This window comes from Bubalus bubalis, chromosome 5 (assembly GCF_019923935.1).
Source record: "Bubalus bubalis isolate 160015118507 breed Murrah chromosome 5, NDDB_SH_1, whole genome shotgun sequence".
In the NCBI taxonomy this organism is placed as follows: Eukaryota; Metazoa; Chordata; class Mammalia; order Artiodactyla; family Bovidae; genus Bubalus; species Bubalus bubalis.
The window spans coordinates 97,840,033-97,865,863 of record NC_059161.1 but is presented as its reverse complement, the minus strand read 5'-3'; the positions used below and the strand labels follow the sequence as shown (position 1 = coordinate 97,865,863).

Below are 25,831 nucleotides of genomic sequence, written 5' to 3'. Positions count from 1 at the left end.
TATGAGATGTTTATCATGTGCCTGGTGCCACTGTCCTAAGCAAGTATTTACGCTCCTGATAACAGTTAATCTGGATGCCAACTGTACAGTATTTCTACTTAGAGGAGGAAACTGGGGCTCAGAGAGGCTACATAGCTCACCGGAGTCGCACAGCCGTTAGGCGCAGTGGCGTACTGCTGGCGCTTCAGTCACCAAGTCGTGTCTGGCTCTCGTGACCCCATGGGCTGCAGCCCTCCAGGCTCCTCTGTCCATGGGATTTCCCAGGCAAGAGTACTGGAGTGGGGTGCCATTTCCTTCTCCAGGGGATCTTCCCAGCCCAGGAATCAGACCCGCATCTCCTGCGTTGCAGGCAGATTCTTTACAGCTGAGCCCCCAGGGATTCCCATGAGGTAGCACTGTCTGAACGTAAATATAGGACTGCCTGACTTCACAAGTCTACAGTTTACATTTGAAACCAAGCTCTGAAATCTGGCACTACTTAAGAAAATATCGCTCATGACATTTTTATAGGCCATCATATGAAACATATTAATTTTGACTCTCAGCACGATTCTAGGAGGTAGACACAGAAGATATTATTACTCCTGTTTTATTGACAAGGACCCTGTGGCTTAGACACCATAGGTCATTGGCTCTAGGGCCTGCAGCATGGTGAACACGTGCCCGTGGATGTCTGCTGACAACGATGCCTTCTCCTCCAAAAAGTGTTCCCAGTCTCCTGGGCACAGGGGCATCCCTTGGCTCTGGACTCTCAATGCACAGTTCCCTCTTCTTGCACCGCAGGGAGCACTTCTCCCCCTCTCCCATCTCCGTGATTCACATTCAAGTCTTATTTTTCTGCGAAAATGAACTTATCTATGTATGCACAGTACACTGTATACTCAGCAAATACTTGCTGAATAGGTGAATGGAAAGTAAGTGTGGGTGTGAAGAGATCCAGTTTTTTGAAGGACTAAAAACTGAAGCTTAAGAGTTAACCCATCCTATAGGACATGAACATGTGCAAAGATGATATACTACCACTTTTTTTTGTAATCAAACAATGACATGAAAGGCAGCATATATATCCAACAGGAGGGGACTGATAAATAACAAGATATCCATTTGGTGGAATACTATATAGCCATTAAAAGCAAATTCATAGAAGACTCTTTAGTGACATGGAGAAATATTTGTGATATATCACTTATGAAAAAAGTAGGTTACTAGAACAACTTGTTTAATGTGACTTAATTTGGTTTGTTTCTGGTGAGCATTAGATACCCACAGACACTTAGAAAAAAGGTTAGGGGGAAAGATAGGAAATATTAACTGGGAATACTTCTGGCAGGTGGAATTATGACAGCTTAAACTTTCCTCTGTAGAGTTCTTAGCATTTTCCAACTTTTTTGCAATGATAAACAGGTTCACCTTTTGGAAATGGAACTACCCCTATGAATGTTACTGAGAGAGTTTTGAAAACCAAGCCTTACCCCTGGGGTTGGTAAGTGTGGCTTCCGTGGCTTTTCCACCATCCCCACAGCGAGTGTCATCGAAGGGGAGGCACTGGTCACCTGTCCCCGCCACCACCTCAGAGTTCTTGACGAGGTCCTTTACCACCACCGTGGACTTGATCTTGAAGACCCGCCGGCTGGTAGTGTCCGAGAGGAAGACGGCCCCACTCATGGGGTCTGTGGTCAGGTAGTATTTGTGTGCTGGGCTGTGGCTGGAAAACAAGGACATGCCAGTTGGTGAGCACTTTCTTCTTTCCTGACAGGCAGCCAGAGATACAGACCTTGAGATTAAGACAAAAAGGGGACAATGTCCCTCTTTGGGGTGATGGTTCCCCAATTTTTCTGACCTCTGTGGTTGGCCTTTGCTTCTCACCCAACTATGAATGCAAGAGCTTCTTGTTGATGACTGTCATGCCCAGCCAACAGTGCGATGCCTGTGTTTTCTTTAAAAAGATCATCCATTGAGGCTGACCAGAGGTGGTCTGTAAATCCAGACCAGAGACACGAAAGGGTCTGACTTTAAAAAACACTTCAAAACTAAACAAAACAATACACAAGCTCTTTCCCCATGCAGCTTTTACAGCAGCTCTACCCCCTTCTTGGGACTGACTGCTAAGGTCCCAGCCAGACTGGACTGCACCCAGTGTCAACGGCGTCTTCTTTTGACACTCGTGTTACACTTATCAGGGGCCCCGTAGTCTCCTTCCTGCAGCCAGACCCAAATGAGCCACACGATTAGTCTGTGATTGGCAGCAACAGCCAAGGAAGAAGAAACAAACAGGGGAGCTGTGCTGGTGATGCCTCTGTTTCTGCAAAACAGCCACAAAGAGCAGGATGCGCTAACGGAGGAGAGTGAAGCTAGACAGGGACGGTACAGAGAGATGACGGCGATGAGGCCGCATCTCCAGGCACAGGGTGGGAAAAGTCACGCAAGCTTTGGGTTCAGATCAGTCTGGGTTCCATGCCTAGCTCTGCCATTTTGTGGTTCTGAAACCTGGGCAACTGACCTGGTCTCCTGAGCCTCACGCTTTCTTCATCTGCAAAATGGGCCTGTGAACCTTGCTGGTATATTGGGAACATTATATCAAATGTTATATAAATTATATGAAAAATATTCAGCACAGTGCATGGCACACAGTGCTGTGCGTAGTCACTCAGCCGTGTCCGACTCTTTGTGACCCCATGAATCACAGCACACCAGGCCTCCCTGTCCATCACCATCTCCCAGAGTTCACTCAGACTCACATCCATTGAGTCGGTGATGCCATCCAGCCATCTCATCCTCTGTCGTCCCCTTCTCCTCCTGCCCCCAATCCCTCCGAGCACCAGAGTCTTTTCCAATGAGTCAACTCTTCGCATGAGGTGGCCAAAGTACTAGAGTTTCAGCTCTAGCATCATTCCTTCCAAAGAAATCCCAGGGCTGATCTCCTTCAGAATGGACTGGTTGGATCTCCTTGCAGTCCAAGGGACTCTCAAGAGTCTTCTCCAACACCAGAGTTCAAAAGCATCAATTCTTCGGCGCTCAGCCTTCTTCACAGTCCAACTCACTATTCACTCTTCAGGTGTCAGCTCAAACGGCACCTTTTCTGTCAAACCTCCTCCAGCTTTTCTTCCCTATGCACTGAGATTCTTATCTTATCATATCTGGGTTACAGGACACTGAACATAATGCTCTGGCTATTTACTTATGTGTCTGTCTCCCAGAGTCTTCCCTGGGGGCTCAGGTATAGAATCAGCCTGAAACTCTTTGTGTTGAAGAGAGTCCAGCATAACTGAGTGGATAACATGTTCACTTTCCACTCTGTCTCCCCAGTCCTGTCCCCTGTCTGATTCCTCATGGACGACATAATTACTTGATGGGAAGAGATGGGATTTTATTCTTTTCTGTGTTTCCAATGTTTAGCTTGATGCTTTTCTAGCCCACAGCAGGCATTAAGTGCATGAGATCTCCATTTTTAATTTACTTAAACAGTATTTTCAATCAAATTACTTAGCTTTCTTGTAACTTCTCTCTTAGGAGTGGTGGTAACAGGAGAGATGTCCTATTTAGCTAGACATGTCCCCTGTGACTTGCCCTATAACATGTGACAGATTTAATTTTCCAGATGACACTGATTCTGGCTAAATAAAATGCAGTGACCTTAGATCCTACTCTGCAATGCTGGGGCAGCCTTGAGCTTTCTGATTCTTGATGACAGCTGGAGGTCAATTTTTCATTTCTTTTCATATCATCCATGATAAACAGGTGCTATTCACCAAGGCAGAAACTGGGTCCTTGAGGAATATGGTGGGGTCCCTGTCCACTGAGAGTAGGCCCCCCATCCCAAGATTTTGGCTTACGTCTTTCTGCATCAACCCAGAGAAGTGCCACTTAGGTGACGTTTCTCAGATGGGTGAATTCCAGAAGAGGGTGGCATTTGGCAGACTGTCCAGTGGCCCCCTCTTTTGTGCCCCAGGACAAATTTGAGGTTGGGGTTTCGTCAGCTAACTGTAAGGGAAAGAGCACTAGTTTTGAACTGAGAGAATGTGGGTTCTAGTTTGGACAAGCCACCTAAATGTTTCAAGCAGTAGGTTCCTCAGCCTCAGGTGATGGCGTCCCTGCCCTGCTCTGCTCACAGGCTTATCATCAGGATCAAATGAAATGACCCAGCTCAAAGGCCCTTTCCAGTTGGCAGAGCTCTTGGACAGTCTCCTGCTCACTTCTTCCTCGGGCCACCTGCACTGAGAGCGGCACCCCAACCTCTCCCAGGAGATGCATCCTCAGTCCTGGGGGCAGAGCTGTGGATGCGCGGGCTGCTGGTATGGAAGCATCGGCTGCCACCTCCAGGCGCCATTTGTCCCAGACATGGTGCCAGCCTTTTATATGCACAACCTCCTTTTCATCACAAATGCCATAGAAGGCAGGTGCTTATTAAAACACAACTGCTTTAGAAACCTGAGATGAGAGATGTTTAGAAAGCTGAAACTTGAGCAGGGCCAGAAAGTGCTAGGTGGCAGGATGGTATTTATCTCTGATCTGCTGGATGGCAGAGTCTGTGTTCGCTCTACTTCCCTGTGCTGCTCCTCAGGGCCTAGAAAGCTCCTCTGCCTTTCTCGCCCAGGGCGCCTGCTCATCTCTTAGGACTTAGCTCCAACATCACCTCATCTGGAACACCTACCTCTCCTGGATTCTGGGGTCCCTGCTTTCCCCTCCTTCTTCTGTTGTGTCTCCACCAGACTCTCAGCACATTATACTTTCAGTACCTCCAGCACCTTAAGACCCTTTTCTGCTTGGCTGTCTGATTCCTCAAGGACATCTTGGACTCTTTAGGGGCAGGGCCAGGCTTCAAGTTCCTGGTGCTTAGCCCTGAGCTGGTACAGAGTCAGTGTTCCAGAAAGGCCTGCTGACTTTAGGAATCGGTGAGTAAATGCCTATCGGCTTCTCTGGGATTGCAGACAGGAAACACCCACTGCTAAGGATCATAGGGTGATGGTTCTCAACACGGCTGCACATCAGATTCACCTGGAAAACTTTTCTGTTTTTTAAAAACCCTCACCCATCACATCTGAAGGGCCTGGGTATCTGTCCCTTGAAGATCACTTGGTTACTCCTGAGGCCCAGCTGGCTTTGGAAACCATGCCTTTAGAGCAGAGCTTTTCAAACTTTGACGTGCTCATGAATCATGTTAAAATGAAGATTTCAGCTTCGCAGTTCTAGGTGTGGTCCGAGAGTCTGCGCTTCTAATGAGTTCTCAGAGGATGCTGATGTTGCTTATCTGTACTCGGAGGAGTGGGGCCTTCCTTAGAATACTTTGCAAACCGTAGATGTGAGTGATGGGAGATGGCCTCCTGCTGAGACCCCAGGCCTGGTGCTGTGGACAGGGACCCTGTCTGATCCGGTTCTGATCCGCAGGATCCTGGGCAGGGCTGGGCACAGAGCGGGCTCACAGTTCCACTGCCGGAGTCTGCACAGGAGTTCCTAAAGACCTGCATTCTTTCCCACTTCCTTAAACACAACCCCGGTGCCTCTGGAAATTATGCAAAATCTTAGGGACTATAAGGTATTAATCCAGAAGTAAATGAGCTGCAGAGGGCCTCACTCTCACCTCCATCTGGACAATGTGGGGAATTTCCTAGTTGGAGCTGTGAGCCCAGGAGTCTCTTGGCACCAAAGGCAACCTATTGCCTGTTCTGAGTGGGGATTTTCCCTCTCCTTCAGAATAAGACCTGCCTTGTGCAAAGGGGTGTCCTTTGACCACATCAGGTAGCAGCCTTGGCAGACCTTGATCCGCTGGTTCTTGGAACTAGTAGAAAGAGCTTGAGCACTGGAAGCACACAGACAGGGGTTCCAATACCAGCTCTGTCACCCATGTGATAGGTGACCTTGGGCAAATGATTACTCTGAGCCTCAATTATTTGTCATCTGAGAAATAGGGATAATCATAGCTGCTTCGAGGACAAAACTGTATGAAGGATGTAAACCTTTGAGGATAGTGCCCGCTCCATTAAAAAATAAAAAAGTCCAATTAATGGCAGCTGGTCACCTTGAGAAACCTCCAGAACATTCATGTTACTGCACAGTGAAAAACACCAGTATGTCATACTTAATACTGTGTGTCTAACCTATTTTCTGAGGCAATCAAGGGCTCTCTTCGAGTTAACATAGCATGTGTAGCTGGGTTTGATGGAGATTTGAATTCAGATGTACTTCTGAACAAGACTTCAAACATTCCTCCATGACCCTAGAGGAGAGATCTGGGAGGAGGTGAGGACCCTTAGTCCCTCAAGGAAGGCAGGGAGGACGATGCCCAAGGGACTGGGGGTCTCTGGGCTGAGAATGCCCAGCGTGGTGGGCTGAATTAAGGTTGGAAAGACAAAAGAGAGAGACACACACACAGGCTGAATCCTAGCCTGAGCCTCTAGGTCCTCGGAGCAGCGGGAACAGTAAATGCTAATGGACTAAGAGGATAGAATGTTAGAATTTCTTTATTCCATTTCTGGCATTTACTGATGGGAACACTAAAGCTCTGAGGGAGGGAGGGATTTGCCAATATCCAGGTGCCAGTTAAAATCAGAGCTGGAGCCCAGGTCTTCTCCCTCCTGACTGTCCTTAGAAAACTGGAAGGCAGAAAGAAATTCCATTTTTCCCTTCTACTTTGGTTCACTTTCAAAATAGGTTTTAGCACCTGAGAAAACAATGAATTGAGAGAGGGCAGGAAGCCAGCTCTGAAATCATACCATGGGTACATCAAAAGATCACTAAACAGCACAAACAAGAGGTACCAAAATCAAGACTCTCAATTTACAGATGATGCCATTGGAAACCAGAAAAGCTGTGTGACCAGCCCAAGGCCACATGAATGCGCAGCAAAGCTGGACGAGCACCCTGGCTTCTGACTCTTGCCAGCTAGGTCCCCCCGTCTCCTAGCTGTGACCCAGGCAGTCACCACCACTGACTGGAGGTTTTAATGGGAAGCGCTAGGTTTTTCATCCAAGATCTTCATATGAAAGGTACTGTGTTTACTAAAAAACTGAAGTTGAGGGCACAGGTCAGTTCATAGTTCAGTAACATCCGTACTAAGCTCTTTGGATATCTCTCTTCTATTTCAGTGTCAGGAAAAATACTGCTCCTCTGAGAAGGGGGCATATTTTCCCATTTCTGGTAATGTAAACCCTGAAAACAATTATGCTTCTCTGTTTAATCTCACTGCTAGGAAGCTCAGAGTCTGATCTGATGTGTAATCACATGTATGTGTTTTCTCCTTTTTTCTTTTGTTCCCAAATTCTATTTAATTTACTTTAATACATGTGTCTTTGGTTGCAAGAACACTGAATTCCTTTTCAGGATAGACAGCGACATAATCATCATCATCTAATTGTTATGATGATGATGATAATAATAGTAATAATAGCAATAATAAAAATAATAACTCATTAGAGTGCCTGGCACAATGCTAGATACTTTATAAATATCCTCTGTATCCCTTATAGCAGAGATTTTATTATCTTCAAATTAGAAACTAATGCTCAGATAGATTTAAACAGTTTTCCAAGGCCACACAATTGAGAGCTTCAGTTTCCTCATCTGTAAATTGGATGTATCATGAAGAACTACTTCAAAGGCGGTCTGGGGTGCATTGCTATAATCTATGTAAACCGCTTAACCTGCTTTCTACTACACATTAAGTGCCCTCTATATACTACTATTATTATCTTAAAAGAATATATATGATTGCCATGTTATTACTATAATTATACAGACATGGACATAATCGCTGTTGGATTGGGATCTGTCTGACTCTCTACTGAACTTATCTCCAGTAAGTGCCCACCCTCGTGCCAGTCTGATCTGCGCCCACACGGGTAACTGAGAGCCGCGTGGGTAGCAGTGCAAGCCACCCCCATGTGCCATGGCTGCTGTCTGGCCACCCAGACGTGTGGGAGGCTGGGGGACTCTGAGGTGACCGTCCCCTAGGAGTAGGACGAGCACCACAGCCCGGGTACATCAGTGTGTCTGACGAGGGCCACTCCTGCTTGCTGGAGGGGCACTGGGAGCCTACATAACAGATCTATTCTGTGACAAAGTTCCTGTTTGGGGGCTTCTCCCTGTGGGTGGCGTGTATGGCCTGAACATCCTCCCCTATTCTGTCCTTGCTGGCAGACCTCCTGGAGCGGTCCCTTGGTGTCCCAGACTTCAAACCCAAGGCACCTGGAATGCCCAGAGATGGACGAATCTGAAGCCTGTCTTCTGCCAGGATCTCTGCCTGATTGAGTCCTTCTCACAGCCTTCCCACTGTGATCTTCCAAGTCACTCAACACAGTGGGGATAATCTCCTCCTTCATTCTCAGGATAATCAGACTAGGGTGTGCAAATTACTCTGCCAAGGTTAAAATTTCCCCCTATTACTCAGCCTGTCATGTCCACAAACTACCAAAATAAATGCTGCGCTGTGCCAGAGATGAAAGGAGCTCAGGTTCTCCCTACCCGTCTTCACCATTATTAATGACTTTCTTTCACTGTAGCCGATGTACCCCCAATCAGATCCAATCACAGAGGAGTCATTTGCCACGGAGTGATCTGAAATTGACACGTGCAGCTTACCATACAGCATGCAACAAGGCAGGGAGAGACAGGAAATTCTCCACTGGTTGGCTTACCTATGTCTGAAATCTTTATTTCTGACAGAAGACAGGAGAGCAGGGAATAGAAGAAAGAATGAAGTGTTAGCAACAGGGTTAGAAGCATTATTAGCAGCCTGAAAACTTGACAGCAATGGTTCTGTACAATACTGTAATAAATAAAGACTTCGCAGCTCTGACACTGATATATTTCATATTGGATATCACTTGTCAGTGAGCTCACTTATAAGCAGCTACGTATCACGGAAGCCATGGTCTCACCTGCACCAACACCGCTGACTCTAGCAGAAGAGGATGTGGCTGACCCGGGTGGCTGCCTGCACCAGGGCTAAGCCAGAGGCTGGCATGGTCGGTTCCTCCCCTGCCCAGAGAGGCGCTCTCAGAGACATGCTCACTGCTGTGTCTCTGTGTGCACGCTGCCCTACTGAGAGTGACCCAGACCTGTGTGGCCCACCACGATCGTCCTCCTAATAGAACAGAGAATTGGAGCTACATTCTACTTATAGGGGAGAAGGTGACACAGAGAAACAGTCCTGGGAAAGAGGACGGGAAGGAAATATACTGAGATGATAACCTATCAATAAATTATTTTTTCCCCCAATGTAATTTCCTCCTCCCTTCCTTACATACTATCTTCCATGATCTCTCTACAACTATGGCAGGGAGACAGGGAAAGTGGGGTCTCTAATTTAAAAGATGTGAAAATGGAAGTCCAGAGAGGGTAAGTGGTCCAGTTTTAGTTTCTCGGCCAAGGTGGGCTGACCCCAAGCCTATGGCTCCCTCTCCATTAAGGCACAGGAAAGAGAAAGACAATATGAGCAGTTAGTCAACTAAAGCAAATACACTCAAGGGTTCCTGTTTCCCTGGCAGGTATCTATGCTGGTCAAACTCAAAAGAGAGAAAAAAAAAAATGGGCAGAGACTCTCCTGTCAATGGCCTGGTTCTTGTTCCGCCTGATGTCTGATTTCCTATGAGTCCACAGAATGTGAGCTTCTGCTTTTTTTTCATGGCCAAAGACCCTCCCCTTCCTTTGTCCTGCTGTGGGTGGGTGGGTGAACACAGTGCCCTCATCTGCAGGGCGGTGATGGCTGTGGCCAGCCGGCCGGCCTGCCCCGCCTCTCCCCTGTGCCCTGCAGAGAGGGGTTCTCAGCGGGCACTCACCTCCAGGATAAGTAAGCATGGCGCTCAGCCAAGGTGGCCCCCACTGGGCCCTGTGATGATGCTTTGGTGAGGCAGAGCTGTGTGGTGGCCTTCTGGGTTTGGGTCTGCCAAGCTGGACCCTGGGCAGGTTCCTTAAATTCCCTGAGTCTCCTTTATCTTATTTGTCAAGGGCAACAGTAATAATTAATAGTAAATAATAGCAAATAATAATAGCAAAATAATCTTGCAGAGAGGTCATTTTAACACCAATTAGAAGAGACCTTGCAAGAGAGAGTTTCCTTTTCCCCTGGTTACTTCCCAGCTCAAGGGCCCATCCTGCTCACATGGACTCCAGCCCAGGAGACGGGTAGAGTCCACTCTCTAAAACGGTCATGAGAAACCTGGTACAGTTTCTCCTGAAAGGGAGGGTGGGGCTCCCCGATCTCTAACCAACCACAGCTCCCCTGGAATCCTGGAACCCACCCTGTGACAGGGCTCTGCTTCTGAAGTATCTCGTTTGAGGGGGTGTGGAGATGTCTAACACACCAGGCCCCTCCCCATGCAGGGAGAGTGCCTGTGCTCCATCCCTCATGGTCAGGATGGGGACAGGGAAAGGTGACAGCTGGCTCTGTCGCATATATACACCCGAGGAGCAGCCCATGGGCCTTCTCTCAGCACCGGGCAGCTGCAGAGAACCACCCCTAAGTCCCGATGCCAGTTAAGTAACAGGACCAGGCTTGGTAACATCGGCACTGGGGCCTAGTTCGTGATACCATCCCTTGTCCTTATAAAAAGACTCATGTGATGCATTTCACTGGGTTTGGTGCCAGGAAGCAGGAAAAAGATTGAAGGGCTTCCAAGGAGTCTAACTCAGTGGCTGGCCACCTTCTCCATCATCTGGACGGCATGGGTGTCTCCCCGTCCCCAGGGTAGTTTGTCTGTATCTCCGTGCCCCGTGGAAAGCGGCGTTGGCTGCCTCAGAGCCTCCAGCTCACAGGTCAGCCTCTAGGAAGTGACCGGGGAGGCTCTGTTCTGTCCCCTTCTCGGGCCAGTGGGTCCTGCCAGGTGGGCCCGTAGGGTGACGAAGGGACATGCTAGGAACCGTGGGGGAGCCCTCACCGAACATACCTCAGCTCCAGGATGTTGGTGACGTTCCCGGAGGGGAAGATCCTTCGGATGTAGTTGAAATCGCCCACGTAGAGGCTGCCGTCAGCACCGCACGTGAGGGCCACGGGGGCCAGGAGCTTGTTGCCGTCAGCAAGGCCGTTGCAGCTGGGACAGGAAATGCTCCTGCGGCGCCCATTGCCCATGATGCTCCCGATGACAGGCGGCTGCTGAGACACAAACTGGTTCTCCCCGTTTCCCTTGTGCAGGATGCCTGGGACGAGGGCAGAGGAGCAGAGTCACTGATGGGGCTGGGGGTGGCTCTCCCTGCGGCTGCAGCGTTGTCCTGGTTTTGCAAGGGATGCCAGATCCCTGCCTACTGCTTCCAGACCCAGCTCCCAAGGCTGCCTTACCCCACAAGGAAACCCAGGCCGTCCTGGACAGGACACGTTGCTCTGCTGATAGAATTCCCATGACAAGGCTGTAAGATGGGTGCTGTTACCCTCCCGGTATTGACAGGGGACCCCTGACATCACGTATTGACGTACTGACATCACACAGATGACAGGAGAAGCACTTCTGAGTCCCGGCTCTGAACCATTCAGCTTCACTGCCTCTCAAATAAACAGGACGCACTGCGTGGGCCAAGTTTGTGTCTCCATCACAGCACAGAACTTTTTTAAAGTGTTCAACAGCTTTCTGTCTTAAAAAACCCGAAGTTACATACCTTATTTTAAAAAATAGTTTATTACTAAAAAGGTAAGCATCATTGTATGCTTCAGCAAGTAGTGATTTTTTTGTAGGTGGAGGCTCTTGCCTCGGTGTTAATGGCACAGCACAGAATTCTTTATTGCACTTATCTGTCCTCTCTTTACCATTTCAGGTGCGGAGACAATGTCTTTCCCCCTCTGTATCTCAGTGCCTAGCACAGAACCTGACATAGAGGAGATACCGAGAGATGTTCATAGAAATGCATGAGGGAGACTCAGTCTAAACTAGCCCTGGACTTCATTCACCTCCAGATTTCTGTTTGCAGTTATTTTGGCTTTTCTGACACTCATAACCAAACCGAGTCCTAACTACGACTCACAGGTCAGTTTCTGGACGCCTTGCTCTACCCCATGGAATCTATTTATCTGTTCCTGTGACAGCACCATATATTATGGTTTTCCTAAGATAGCTTAACATCTGGCAAGTGCCTCTTTTTTGTTCTTATTTTAAAGAGTGCCACAGCTATTTATAAATCTTTATTTGATTACAGACTTCAGAATTAGTTTGTCAATCCCTGCAACTTCACTTTCACTTTTCACTTTCATGCATTGGAGGAGGAAATGGCAACCCACTCCAGTATTCTTGCCTGGAGAATCCCAGGGACGGGGGAGCCTGGTGGGCTGCTGTCTACGGGGTCGCACAGAGTTGGACACGACTGAAGCGACTTAGCAGCAGCAGTCCCCCAAATGCAGTGGCTTTGATGGGCATTCTTGCATCTACAGATTAGGTAGGAGAGATCTGACATCATCACCATATTTACTTGTCCAATCTTGAAACACAGTCCCAGGGAGCTGTCTAACATACAGATCTGGGATTTCCCTGGTGGACCAGCAGTTAAGTGTCCGTCTGCCAGTGCAGGGGACACAGGGTTCAGTCCTTGGTCTAGGAGGATGCCACATGCTGTGAGGCAACTAAGTCCATGTTCCAAAACTACTGAGCCCATGAGCCTAGAGCCTGCGCTCTGCAACAAAAGAAGCCACCGTAATGAGAAGCCCGCGCATGGTAGCAAAGAGTAGCCCCAGCTCGTCAGCCTGCAGGCAGCAACTCAGACCTACTGCAACCAAAAGGAAATAAATAAATAAATAACCTTTAAAATACAGATCTGACAGTGTCACTCCATGCTGTAAACCCTTCAGAGGCTTGAGATTTGCCTCTGGGTGGAGTCGAAAGTCCTAATCTTCCTACCTGGGACTCCAGCTGCTCAGGCCCCCCACTCCGGCTTTTGCTACTCCCTTCATTTCACCCTTTGCTCAAAGCACAATGATCCTTTCTCTCCAATCACTCCTCTTTCAGGTTTCAGTGCTTTGGCACGGACTGTGCTCTCTGCCCAGAATGTTCTTCCTGCTTAATATACACGGCTAATGCTGTAGACCCCTGGAGACTCAGTTTGGAAGTTCTCTCCAAAGAGACAACCTGCTGAACCAAGAAGCTGAGTCAGGGGCTTCTCTTCTGCACCCCCACAGTGTTCCCAGCTTCCCCCTGTGATGGCACCATCCATGGCATGCTGTGAAAATTGCCTGAGAAGTGTTTGTCTTGCCCAGAGTGTAAGCCCTTGAAGCCCCTCACTTCTGTATCCTCGATGCCCAGCAGTGATGAGCACAGAGCAGGTTGCCAAGGAATATTTGTATTAACCCTTCTGACCAGTGGATCACACATGAGCCTGCGGAATTTGAAGTGTGTGTGTATGTGTGTTTTTGCCTCACAGGGAACAATGAACATGAGACAAGACTCACACCATGGCCTGGCTCCTGGAATTCTACTAATCCACTCACCACTTTGGATGTTGAGGGCATGGTGCTTGTCCAGGCTCCATCCTCCTAGCTTGGAAGCATCAATTTCATAGCCCTGAAGCACTGCTGTTCTTTTCTCCCACAGGATCAGATCTGGGCAGGATTCATACTCATAACCCACGGAAACTGTAGGAAAAAAAAGGCACAAAATGCACACGTGAGCAAAGCCTCTTCTTTGGCTTTAGATCTGCATGCAAGGCCCCTGCTTGTCTTTGGTTTGAAAAGAAAGAAGGATCAGATTCATAAGTGGCAACGAGATCTATATGCAACACTAACCCAGGGAGGCTGAGCCTGAACATCCTTTTTTGGGGAGTGATGGTATATCTTTGTGAAGTGAAAGTGTTAGTCGCTCAATCACGCCTGACTCTTCTCGACCCCATGGACTCTAGCCCGCCAGGGTCCTCTGTCTGAGGAATTCTCCAGACAATATCGGAGTGGGTAGCCATTCCCTCGTCCAGGGGATCTTCCCGACCCAGGGAACGAACCCATGTCTCCTGCATTGCAGGCAGACTCTATCATCTGAGCCACAGGGTAAGACCTTGGTACATCATTAGGAAATGTTAAACAAATGTTCTAAATACTTTAAGGACCCATGTCAACTGATTCCAGGGAAATGGTCTTTAGTATGGAAAGTACTTTAGGTACTAAAGTCTTCACGCAGTGTTATTCATAATAGTGGAAAGTTGGAAGTAATCTAAAGGTTGGAAGGGGATGAGAGGTTGAACAAACCAAGTGCATGCACTCGAGGGATATGCAGCCACCGGAAGTTGTGGTTATGAAGATCACGGGTGACATGGAAGGTGCTTAAGGGGTAATGCTGAGTTAAAAGACTGGTTATATATGGTACTAAATCTATGTTAAAAAAAAAACTATACATGAAAAAAGAAAATAAATTTTAATGTTAAGAAGTAGTTTTATTTGGTTATAGGACTATGGATAACTTTATTTCTATTTTTTGGCCCATTTATCACATTTTTATTGATGAACATGGAAATACTTGAACAAATAAAAAAAAAAATCCAAAATCACTGATAATGAATACATGGAAAAGGAGCTCCTTCAGGGTACTCTGAAAGCTGGAAGTTGCTTTGAGGTCTCAAAACTTGAAAATCTCTGGTTTCACTTCTGTTTCATGGATCCAGGCCTCCTTAGGGGATCACTGGAGGGCAGGCTAATCATGGAGGACTCCCCAAGCCTGGGTTTGGGAAAAGCCCTGTGACCGCCCTATGGGAAGGGACTGGCAGAGACAGGAATGCTGTTTCTTCCAAGTATCTTTCTGGGCAGACACTGCTTTCCAGGGGGCAATACCCTGCCACATGCTCAAGACGGGAATTAACACCTGGGCAGCTCTTTAGAGCTTCCTTTAGGTGCCAGGAGAGACTGCTGGCTCCCCATGGCAGGACGGAATGCGCTGGTACGTGCTCCTGTGGTCTCCTCCCTGTGACCTTGAGCCCCACAAGGAGCCACTCTCTGCTTTTTCATGGTCGCCAGTCATCTCAGGAAGGCAAGCCTCAGCCCCAGTGCAGAGAGGCCTTGACGGGCTGGAGAGCACTCAGCGCTCTCATATCACCTGAAAGAGGTGGCAAGGCTTCATTGCTTCTGAAGAGACCACAGAAGCAGCTTGGTTTCCAGAAGGGACTGTGAACAGCGAGGGGCGGCATCTTGGCTCCCAGTGTGCCCAGTGGAGAGGGGGCAGAATGCAAAACTGCAGGGGAGCTCTGGGGAAAATCTGGCCCAACTCCTTCCCTGTGCGGCCCTGGGAAGTCCCCTCACCTCTCTGGGCCTCAGCTTCCTCATGCAGAATACGAGGATGCTTTCTGACTCATAGGGCGGTTGTGAGGATTAACTGAGATATCAGCGTACAGAGAGTTCACCCTCCGGAGCAGATTCTCAACAGACCCTCTTCTTGCCTGCCTGCCTTGCTTCTTCTCCCTTCCTCTCCTTTCTTTTTACGTTACTTCTTCTCTGTCTCCTCACTCTGCCTTTGCTGAATCTAGAAAGGGAATGAAACTGGAGCAAGGATCAAACAAGGGAAGGGGCCCAAGAGCCCTGTTCCCCAAAACCTTCCTGTCTCCTGAGGACGGCACTGGGCCCTGAGGTGGGGAGGCTTACCGAAGGCTTCTGAGAGCCCGAACACCTTCTGGTTGTAGACGTCCGTCTTGTCCCAGATGAAGTAATAGGACAGGTCTGGGGCGGCAGCAAACCACTTCCTGAAGAGGCGGCCCTCAACCGCCACCATGAGGTGGACCTTCATGAGGTTGAAGGGGATGGTGGGGTGGGTGAGGCTGATCCTCAGGACAGATTTGTAGCCGGGGGTCCGGCTGCTCAGGTAGCTCAGCCTCATCTTGCAGCCGGAGATGGCGATTTCCTCCTGCAAAGCCTGGAGAGACAGATCACAGTGGGTGACGGTCACGGAATCACTGGCAGAAGGGAGGCGGCCACAGCCTCACAGACTCTGGGTGTTGGAGGGGCAGAGAGGGAAGCAGAGAAGAAAGAGGGGGAAGGGGAAGGAGGAGAAAACGGACTGCAAAAAGGAGCGGGAGGAGGAGGAGGGAATGGGGGAGGAAGACAAGAGCCAGAGGCCTGGTGTCCGGGGCGTACTCTCAAGTGGCACATCCCTGCCTCGTTGAGCCTCTGACTCTTCATCCTTTCAACAGGGATGACGATGTTCAACTCACTGCATTAGTGAGAGGATAAGATAACATGTGTAAAAAATACTTAACGTCATCTCTCATTCACCTGCTGTGCCATTCCAGAAGACCCACGGAACCTCGGCATTGTAGCTTCCTCACTGGGTTAGCTTGCAGACCAGGGAAGGTCACGTATATAAACAGCCCAGCACATAACGAATACCCAGTAAATGTTTCTAAGCGGGATGATGGTACTCTGGCTGTTGTGGCTGCTGCTGCTGGAAGCAGGGCCATTGTGAAGACAGACCCTGCCCTGGGATCAGTGTGGAGAGCTGTCTCAACTAGAAGAACTGCTACTCTCTCAAAACCTTCCTAAGGTAAGATCTGTTACAAGTGACTTTCCTCTTCAGCAGGGTAAACAGAGGCTACGAGATGTTGATGGAGCCATTAGGCGGGGCTGGAAGTACAGGCTGCCAGGGACCGGGAGCAAATTGCCCCCAGCTCACCAGCAGAAAGAGGGCAGACGGGCTGCTCGGAGCCTGCGTGCTCCAAGGCTGTGCCGGAGGAGCAGCCTGGTGGGGAAGGCAGTGCTTCATCTGCTGGTGCAAAGGGCTTGGCTCCAAGGCAGGACGCTGAAATGAAATGCCAAGATGCCGAGGCACGTGGCTGAAGGGGAGAACTTTTATCGGCTTGATGCTCTGGGCTCTGTTTCAAGAAGGGGACGTCAAATCAATTGAGGCTAACGTATCCGTTAAAAGGACAGTGATTATTTTACTCTCGTGTTCAGGGGGGAACTGGGCCTTCACAAAGAAAGGCCTCTTCCTTTCTGTCCATGTCATAGATGGGAATGAATTCTCACTGGTGCTCCGTTCTCCTGAACACATGATGTTTCCAGGATGGGGCCTGTATGACAGCAATCTTCCCCATCTTCAGCTCATAAGTTTTGGGCAAAGCAGGGCTCGAGTGCCACCCTGATGTGCTCATACATATTTATTAATACTTTCCTTAACACACCCTTTAAAATGCACATCTCCCTGTACTTGCAAAGGCTAGCCAATGACAGGACTGGGGAAACCAGATATCATGTATTTCATGATATCTGATAATAAGCAAGGTTTGTGACCCAGCCAGGCTTGTAGACATTCAGCCCAGGGAGCACTGTAAAGAGGAGGGGGACCCTTCACCTCATTTGTTCCAAAGTCCCTGCTCCTGGGAAGCTGTCTTGCTGGAGCCAAACCAGGGCTGAGTAACAAACCACCCCTCTCCAGCAAGCTCCAACTCCACCGACAACCATCTCCTAAGAAAGGTCAGCCTGGTGGTGGAGACGGGTGCTGAATCTCTGAAAAGGAGTGAGGTTTCAACCTGAGGGTGCAAGGAGAATTCCCAAATGGCTGCATTTCCTTCCTTTGGGCTGGGTCTGAAGCCACTCACCAGGGCACAGCAGAGAAGTGTGCCTGCTTAGCCAGGCAAGAAATACACACACGAACATGTCTAAACGCCCCACTGCCCCAACACTGGAGATCACTAAGCTGCCGGCCGCCAGAGCTCTGGTTAGGCTGGTGGGACGGCTGGGGCCTCTCCCCCAGCTTTCGCACTGTCATCCCTCGTCCTCCCCAGCCTTCCTTTCGGCCATGAGAAACGGGGCCTGGATGGCAAAAGAAATTCAACTCCACACAGCTATGTGAGGCAAAGAATCTATCTTGATTTCTATCAGATTAAAATGCATTTTTCCAAATTACTTCCTTTTAATGATAATGGAGTGCAGCACTCACGTGCATGGATTTGAGCCACAGCACTCATAAACTGGCCTGAAGGCGGAGCGTGTCAAATAATCTTCATAATAATACTGGTTAAAATCTGTCGAGCACTTAGTAGGTGCCAGATACTGTGTGAGGCGTCTCATACACGTTTTCTCATTTAATCTTCAGTGTGATGCGAACATTTGGGACCTCCTGTCTCACTCCTCTTGGTGGAAATTATCATCGCTATTTTTTACAGAAATAATGAGAGAGGGGAGACACTGGAAGTTGGGGAAAGGGGACGTAGAATGAAGTGGATGGCAGAGTGGAGAGGGCATGGGGATTTATTATATGTTGGAGGATGCCAGGCACTTTAAAGGGCTCACGTGTATTAAATGAGTAACGGGGTGGTCGTCATAGCCTGACACCACCCCGCCGTGGGGTCTTGGCCATCAGGTTCCGGGTGGTGGGTTGATGGCTCTCTCTGTCCCCTGTCTCTGAGATCCTCCCCACCCCCTAAATGAAACAAAAGCATGGAGAAATGCAACTCAGAAACCCGGGTGTACCTGGATTTCCGGGACAATGGGACCCTTCTCTGCACAGGAGCTGGCGAAGGATGTCAGCGGGGAAGGAGACACGACAGGGTTGGGGCGGGCGAAGCTGCTCAGGTCACAGCTGGGGATTTCATTCTCCTCGTGCCGCATGACGATGGTTTCCATGACGAAGAAGCGATCCCAAGGCAGCCAGAGGGTGTGCTCCTGTGCGATGAAGGGGGCCCGCTCGAACCGCAGGATGATGGAGACGCCGCCGTTGGTGACCAGATCAAAGCTGTTCGGGAGGGGAGGGTGCGAAGGAGAGGAGCGGCAGCCAGAGGAGGAGAGAGGCAGAGAAAGGAGGAAAAATTGCACCAAAGGGTCTCAGCACTTGCTAAGGTAGACCCTAACACCTCAAAGACCTGACCGCAGTCACGCACAATGACCCAGATCCCGGGAGGCATTATTGTTTTGAAAGTGATTCACCACAGAGAATTTGCCAAGACCAAATAATAACCTGCTATGGAGAACCGTTTTCCAGGACACAGGACCGCTGATGAGCCTCTGCTGTGGTGCTTCTGGTACTTAGGGCCTCTTAGAGCTGAAGCTCAGTGAAAATTTATCAGATAAAGCAGAGCAAACCCTGCCCTGGCGTTAGGAACCCTAAGCTTAGTCCTGGCTCTGCCATGGGCTACTGTGTGATCTTGGGTAAGTCACTTAGCCTCTCTGATTCTCAACTGTCTCATCTGTAAAAGGCAAAGGTTCCAATAAATTCTTCTTAAGTCATTAAGATTCTATGACTCCTCTGTAATTTTAGGGCTTCCGTGGTGGCTCAGTGGTAAAGAATCCGCCTGCCAATGCAGGAGACCCAGGTTCGATCCCTGGGTCAGGAAGACCCTTTGGAGGAGATAATGGCAACTCACCCCAGTAGTCATGCCTGGGAAATCCCATGGATGGAGGAGCCTGGCAGGCTATAGGTCCATGGGATCACAAAAAGAGTTGGACGTGACTGAGCAACTAAACAACAATAACAACAATAGTAACTTTAACTCTGATTATGATACTCAATCAGGCTTCTGGAGTTACAAAACAGTGAAATTTAGAGGAGGGTGCGGTTAGAATCACCGTAACTTAGGTGAAAGGGGAACCAGAAGACGGGGTCCAGAACTCTGAGATGAGATGAGATCTCTGCAGCAGTATCGCTGAGAGGTGGCCACCCAGCCCTTGTTCATCGCCCCTTGGGGATGGCCGGGCACTTGTTGGCAGCTCTGCTTTTGGCTGAAGCATCTTAATTCCCATCACCTGCAGACAGACCTGGCAGGGTACTTGCCCGTTCAAGCCTTGGCATGGAGCTTTTTTTTTTTTTTTCTAAATCCCAGGAAACAGAGTTCCCATTTGTACCCCATGTTTCTGACACTGCCTTATACAGTGTCTGAGCTGGGGGCTCTGCAGCTTTGTGGCCAGAGACCAGGCGAGTTCACGTTATAGAAGATGGCAAAGGAGGCCCAGCAGCAAGCCCGGATACGTCTCTAGCTCTTCAGGCAGCATCTGCTTTGTCAAGTAGAGTGTGTGGCTGCTTCTTAAGACCTCACATTCAATGTGCAACAAGATTAATTCAGACCCACCCCCATCAAAACAGAAAGTTCAAAATCAAGTAACAGCTGACTCACTGGAAGCGAACTTCACTGCCATCTGACCTAGTCCTCTCTCTGAATCTGATGCTGTACTTCATTCTACAGAATCACCTCCAAGGAGCCAAATTTCCAGTGATGATATGCTCTGCCCCCGGGAGGACTGTCTCGTCTCTGGTTAGTTCTGGCTGTTAGTAGACTTTTCGGGGTGGGTGGAGGGGCGGAGTGAGCCTGGATCCCTCTCCTTATAGCGCCTTAGCCACTAGGCCTTGTTCTTCTGGCTGCAGTGACTTCAAACTAGTCTGCCTCTGCCTTGGACAGTCCTCTAGGACCTAGAAATGTTGATCCTGTCCACCTGCCACCTCCCGGCTCTGATGTCTCCTTGGACAGAGCCCTCCAGCTCTTAGTCTCAGGATGCATTTCCAAGGCCTGTCCTCATCTTGCTCTTTTGGATGGAGGGCTTCTGCTAACTCCTGGCCCCCTCAGGATTCCAGTGCCCTCCCTGGGTGCCCTCTGCACCATGTATACACCTCCTAAGAGCCCACATCACTGTGTACTGAGATCCCACATTCACTCTAAGACCCAGGGACACCAATTGCGCTCAGTCTCTGCAAACTTAACCCAGTGTTTCATGGTTATATGAATAGTTTATAGAACGAATGCATAAGTGACACTGTCAACTTCTTCTGAATTGACTGTACACTGAACATCCTAAGTTCTTCCCTCCTTTGGCTATTACTCTCAGTCAATCCAACGTTTACCTGTGCAGCTGGTTTTTGGGACCCTACCCTGGGACCTCATTTTCATCCCAGATAAACACCCCTGGCAGGATTAGCCTCATTGCTCCAGTTTGCTCTTCCCTCTTCTAGAAGATGCAGGGGTTTTGCACTGAACTAGCATCAAATCTTGCTCTTGGTAGATGGTGCCCTTGGATTTGGGTTCCCAAGCTCCAAAGCCTGACTCTTCCGTGTTATGCTAAACCTTTTTATCCGTTTTGCCTGCTCTTCACTGAGCCCCTTCTAGGCTCATGTAACCTCTGTGTAGAGGAAGTTGGGTACCACCATCCTTTGATATTTGATGATAGAGAAAAACCAGGGAAGGTGTTTATTGCCAGCTAAGAGTTTAGGTGTTGGCTTTGTTTGGGGAAAACACCCAGGGAACAAGTTTTCTGTCATAGAAATGACAGCATTTGTACTTTGACAGGACATTTTTTTTTAACACCAAAAGCATTTTGTATTGGGGTGCAGTCGAATAACACTGTTGAGGCAGTTAGTTCCAGGTGAACAGCATGGCGGAACATATTTAACTGTCAAGCAGGACTGTGGCCTGACTTACACGCTCCCTTCACGTGAGGATGAGTGTGTGGAGGGAATGAAGACAAAATGAAAAGACGCTTTCTCAAGGCCATGAGCCGGCTGGGGGTGGCTGCTGCCAAGAGCCAGGCCCGCTCATCTGAAGGGAAACCTTGCTGCGGACATGGCTGTGACTCTGACCTCAAAGGGAAGGCCTGCTTCTCACATGAAGCCCAAACTTAGTGACGGCTGGTCAGAGCACTGCTACTTGGCCCACAAGTGACTGACATCGCCTGTCTGAGCCTAATCTCCTCATATGAGATGAAGTTGGTGATCACTGTTACTTGGCAGAGTTATTAATTAGATAGATGAGATAATGGATGAGGAAAGCGCTAGGCTCCTTTCCCTGGGCTTTGTGCTTCAATGACTCTGAGCTGCTTCTCTTGTCTGCTAATTCCTCTAAATTTTTCTTCATGACTTCTATTTTCCATCTTTCTAATGATCTGTTTGGCTAGCTTCCCTGCTACTGTCTTCTGTTTGTGAAATCTTCTTACGACTTGAGGTCTGGCATTTCAGCATGGTGTGTGTGTGTGTAAGTGTGAGGGTGTATGTGTGTGTATAAGTGTGAGGGTGTGTGTAAATGTGAGGGTGTGTGTATGTAAGTGTGAGGGTGTGTGTGTAAGTGTGAGGGGGATGTGGATCTGGGTAAAGGCAAAGGGCCTGCAGAACAAGTGAGGAATACAAAGATGAATTGGACCTGGTCCCTGGACTTGCATACACTATTATCTCCAGGCTGTGTCTGTAGCCTTTCAGTTTCTCCTGGGTGTGAGAGGTAATAGAAAAGGTGAGTCAGGAAAGCACGGGAGGGAAATTGGCAAGATGCTCCCCATTCGCATATAACAAACAGGGCTCTTCAGAGAATAAGTAATGCTTAGAGAATAAGTAATGACTTTCCCATGCATTATGTAGTGTCTGAGATGGGAAGAAAATGTAAGCCCCATAAATGCACTGGTAAGAACTGTTCTGAAACTCAAGCTCTAGGTTATGGCAGAGTCTGGCCACTTTGGTGTGATTTAGTTGGCTGGTGCAGGAAATACGACTGACACTTACCACCCAAGACGACCATGCTCTCATCAGAGACTGCAGGACAGCACAGCAGGAGGAATCAAAGCCTGGAGGTGCTAAGTGGGCACTGCCCAAGGCCCACCAAACTTAGTGGACTCTGGTATGTCTTATGGACCCATCCTAACCAAGCACAGTGAGCCGAGGATGGACGATTTGCTATCTCACAAGAACGATGGACAAGCTTTTTTTTTTTTTTAATTAAAAAAAAAAATGTTTTGGCCATGCTGTGCAGTATACAGGATCTTAGTTCCCTGACCAGGGATTGAACCCCTGCCATCTGCAGTGGAAGCATGGAGTCTTAAGCACTAGACCGCCCGGGAAGATTCCTGGACAAGTTTTATGGCAAAAAAAAAAAAAAAAGCAGTCGCCATGACTCCTTTTCGATGACTGTTTCACAGCAGGTAATAATGTAGTCAGGATACCTGTTGCCTACAGTGCTCACATCTGCCATTTCCATAAAGCAGGCAGTCCAGAGGTGGAAGGTGGAAAAAAAACCAGGAGGGAGGAGACTTCTCTGTGCTGTAGCACGAGTCTACACTGAGGTGCCTCTGGGGATCAGTGGCCTGGCCCGGGGAAGACGGCCCCTGGGGACTGGCCGCCAACCTCTTCCATTCACAGGGAGGGGGAGGAGGGGGAGTGGGCCCCCCATGCCGAGCATGCCAGTCCCATCTAAGAGGCACACATGTCTACAAACAGATAAGACTCTACTTCATTATCACCTCGGCCAGGACACGTTCACATCTGAGATTGGATTAAAGAGGCGCTAAAATCAATCAGGCTGGAGCACAATTTCCAACACAGAGTGAAAAGCAACCTTATGGGCCCACACTTAGCCAGATGGACTGCCACCACCTGATTTTATTAAAAATTGAGGGCTTGTCACCACTGACAGCCTAAATATCCCACTTTCTTCCTTTCCCTCCCCTTCTCTCTGAAATAGTCTTATGGCTTGCACTGGAATTATCACCTTCCCAATTTGTAATTTTAATAAATAGCTAATATTTATTGTATATTTACTATGTGTTAGACCCTGAAGATACAGGGTGAACCAGAGTGGGGCAGGGAACTAAAATTTATTAAACACCTAGTATGTGCATGGCATTTTTCTATCAAAGAATCGAATACTTACCATGCCACTGGGTAAGACTGGTAATATCAGGGACCACTTAACAGAGTGACTGATCTGATCTGATCTGAACAGATGAAGAACATGAGGCCAAGAGAGGCTTGGAGATAGGTCCAAGAATACATGGCCAGCAAATGGGGGAGCCAGAGTGATTAGAGAGACTTGACTTCATTCAGGCTGGTAAACTAAGGGTCCTCACAGGGATCTGAAGGTCAGAACTCAGTTATCAATCAGTGGTTTCCATAGACCTAGGTGGTTGCAAATGGAACCATGCAGCAGGAATGCTAAGACTTTAGGAGCTGTCTAGTCTGTAGAAAATGGTCCATGTGACAGTATTTTATATCATAAGTTATGAAACAAGAAAATATATATAAGGTACCTAGTGCTTACTCTGAGAACCAAATAAGAAAAAACTGCTTAATTTAGAGCCAAGATGACTCAGGACAGAGTTAGCTACAAGACCTCACTCACAGCAAGTGAGCTGCAGGGTTGAGCACGTGGATGCAGGTCCTCTGACTCCAGGTCCCATCCTCTCTGCACGATGTCATTCCAGCAGCGGCTATGTTGGCAAGACCACGGGTACAGGGTCTTTACTAGCTCTGGTTGCCAAAAGTCCTCTTACCTGCCATCCTGCCTGCTGATCGTGTATCCAAAGAGAGGATTATTGACAAAACTGATATTCACACCAACCAGTGGGGTCCCATCTGATGTCATGACTTGACCACGAATGACACACGCATGCCTGTGGGTAGAAGAGAGAGAATAACATGACCTACTTATGATGGTAGAACCCTGGCTAGCAGGTAAGAAGACAGAAGGCAGGTCACTCAGATATATCTTGGCACCCAGGGGCTCATGGTATCCACTCAACATGAGCACTACCTTTTTATTTACTGCCTCAATCTTTTTTAGATTAGTACAAAAGTTAATATGGCCTCCGACTGTGAATTTTAAATCATTATAACTAGGCTCAAATACATCTTTATTAATCAAAATAGGAACCATTACAATGAACACATTTTTGCTAACGAGAAGTTTGTTTATTCCTGTAGAGTAAAAATCTGTGCTTTGGGATTCGATGAAATATTGGAAAGCATTTTCTGTCTCCTACTGGTTGTGGATGTGTTTTCCCTGCAAAAAGTTGTCAAGATGCCTGAAGAAGTGATAGTTGGTTGGCGACAGATCTGGTGAATATGGTGGATGATGCAAAACTTATGTTCAACTTTTGAAATGATAGTTGTGCGATGTGTGGTCAGGTGTCATCATGGAGAATTGGGTCCTTTTACTTGATCAGTGCTGGCTGCAGGCATTGCGGTTTTTGGTGCATCTCATCGGTTCACAGAGCATACTTCTCAGATGTAACGGTTTTGTTGGGATTCAGGAAGCTCTAGTGAAGCAGACAGACCAGCAGCAGACCACCAAACAATGACCAGGACCTTTCTTTTTTTGTACAAGTTATGCTTTGGGAAGTGGTTTGAAGCTTCTTCTTGGTTTAATCACTGAGCTGGTCATCACTGGTTGTCATATAAAACCCACTTTTCATTGCACTTCACAATCTGATAGAGAGGTGGTTCACTGTTGTTGTGTAGAATAAAAGAAGATGACACTTCAAAACAATGATTTTTTTTTTTGATTTGCAGTCAGTCAGCTCATGAGGCACCCACTGATGGAGCTTTTTCACCTTTCCAACTTGCTTCCAATGCTGAATGGCCATAGAATGGTCAATGTTGAGTTCTTTGGCAACTTCTCGCGTAGTTGTAAGAGGATCAGCTTTGATGATGCTCTCAACGGTCATTGTCAACTTCTAGTGGCCGACCACTGTGCTCATCTTCAAGGCTCTTGTCTCTTTGCAAAACTTCTTGAACCACCACTGCCCTGTACATTTGTTAGCAGTTCCTGGGCCAAATTCATGACTGATGTTGTGAGTTGTCTCTGCTGCTTTATGACCCATTTTGAACTTGAATAAAAAAAATTGCTTGAATTTGCTTTTTGTCTAACATCATTTCTACAGTATAAAATAAGTAAAAATGAGCAGAAATTAATAAGTCAGGAGCAAAATAATAAAGTGAGGACTATGCATTAAAATGATGTATAACAAGCCACATTTATTTCAGAATGTATTCTAATATCAAATGGCAGTGTTCAACAATGTAAAACCCCAACTACTTTCACACTAACCTACTAAGTCATCAAACTTTCTCTAAAGAATTATTATTGAGAAAAATTTTCAGATGTCTCACTTACAGGTTATCTTCATGGATACTGTACAGCGCTGTAAGGAGACGAGACTGATCCAAGGGACCCAGACAGTACAGTTGTCTGTGTTGCATGATTGCTC

General features: G+C 48.0%; 1 protein-coding gene across 9 annotated transcripts in view; it reads right to left on the bottom strand.

The window, feature by feature from the left end:
* The window catches only part of TENM4 (teneurin transmembrane protein 4), a 1,425,092-nt gene that overhangs the window by 54,675 nt on the left and 1,344,586 nt on the right, over positions 1–25,831 (bottom strand). For all 9 annotated transcript variants that reach the window (XM_044944048.2, XM_045165964.1, XM_045165965.1 and 6 more), the window contains 6 exons: positions 24,116–24,235; positions 18,353–18,614; positions 15,530–15,797; positions 13,400–13,543; positions 10,881–11,130; positions 1,473–1,705 (listed from right to left, as the gene is read on the bottom strand). In XM_044944048.2, the coding sequence (XP_044799983.2) occupies positions 1,473–1,705; positions 10,881–11,130; positions 13,400–13,543; positions 15,530–15,797; positions 18,353–18,614; positions 24,116–24,235 (1,277 nt within the window). The remainder of the gene's footprint in view (positions 1–1,472; positions 1,706–10,880; positions 11,131–13,399; positions 13,544–15,529; positions 15,798–18,352; positions 18,615–24,115; positions 24,236–25,831) is intronic.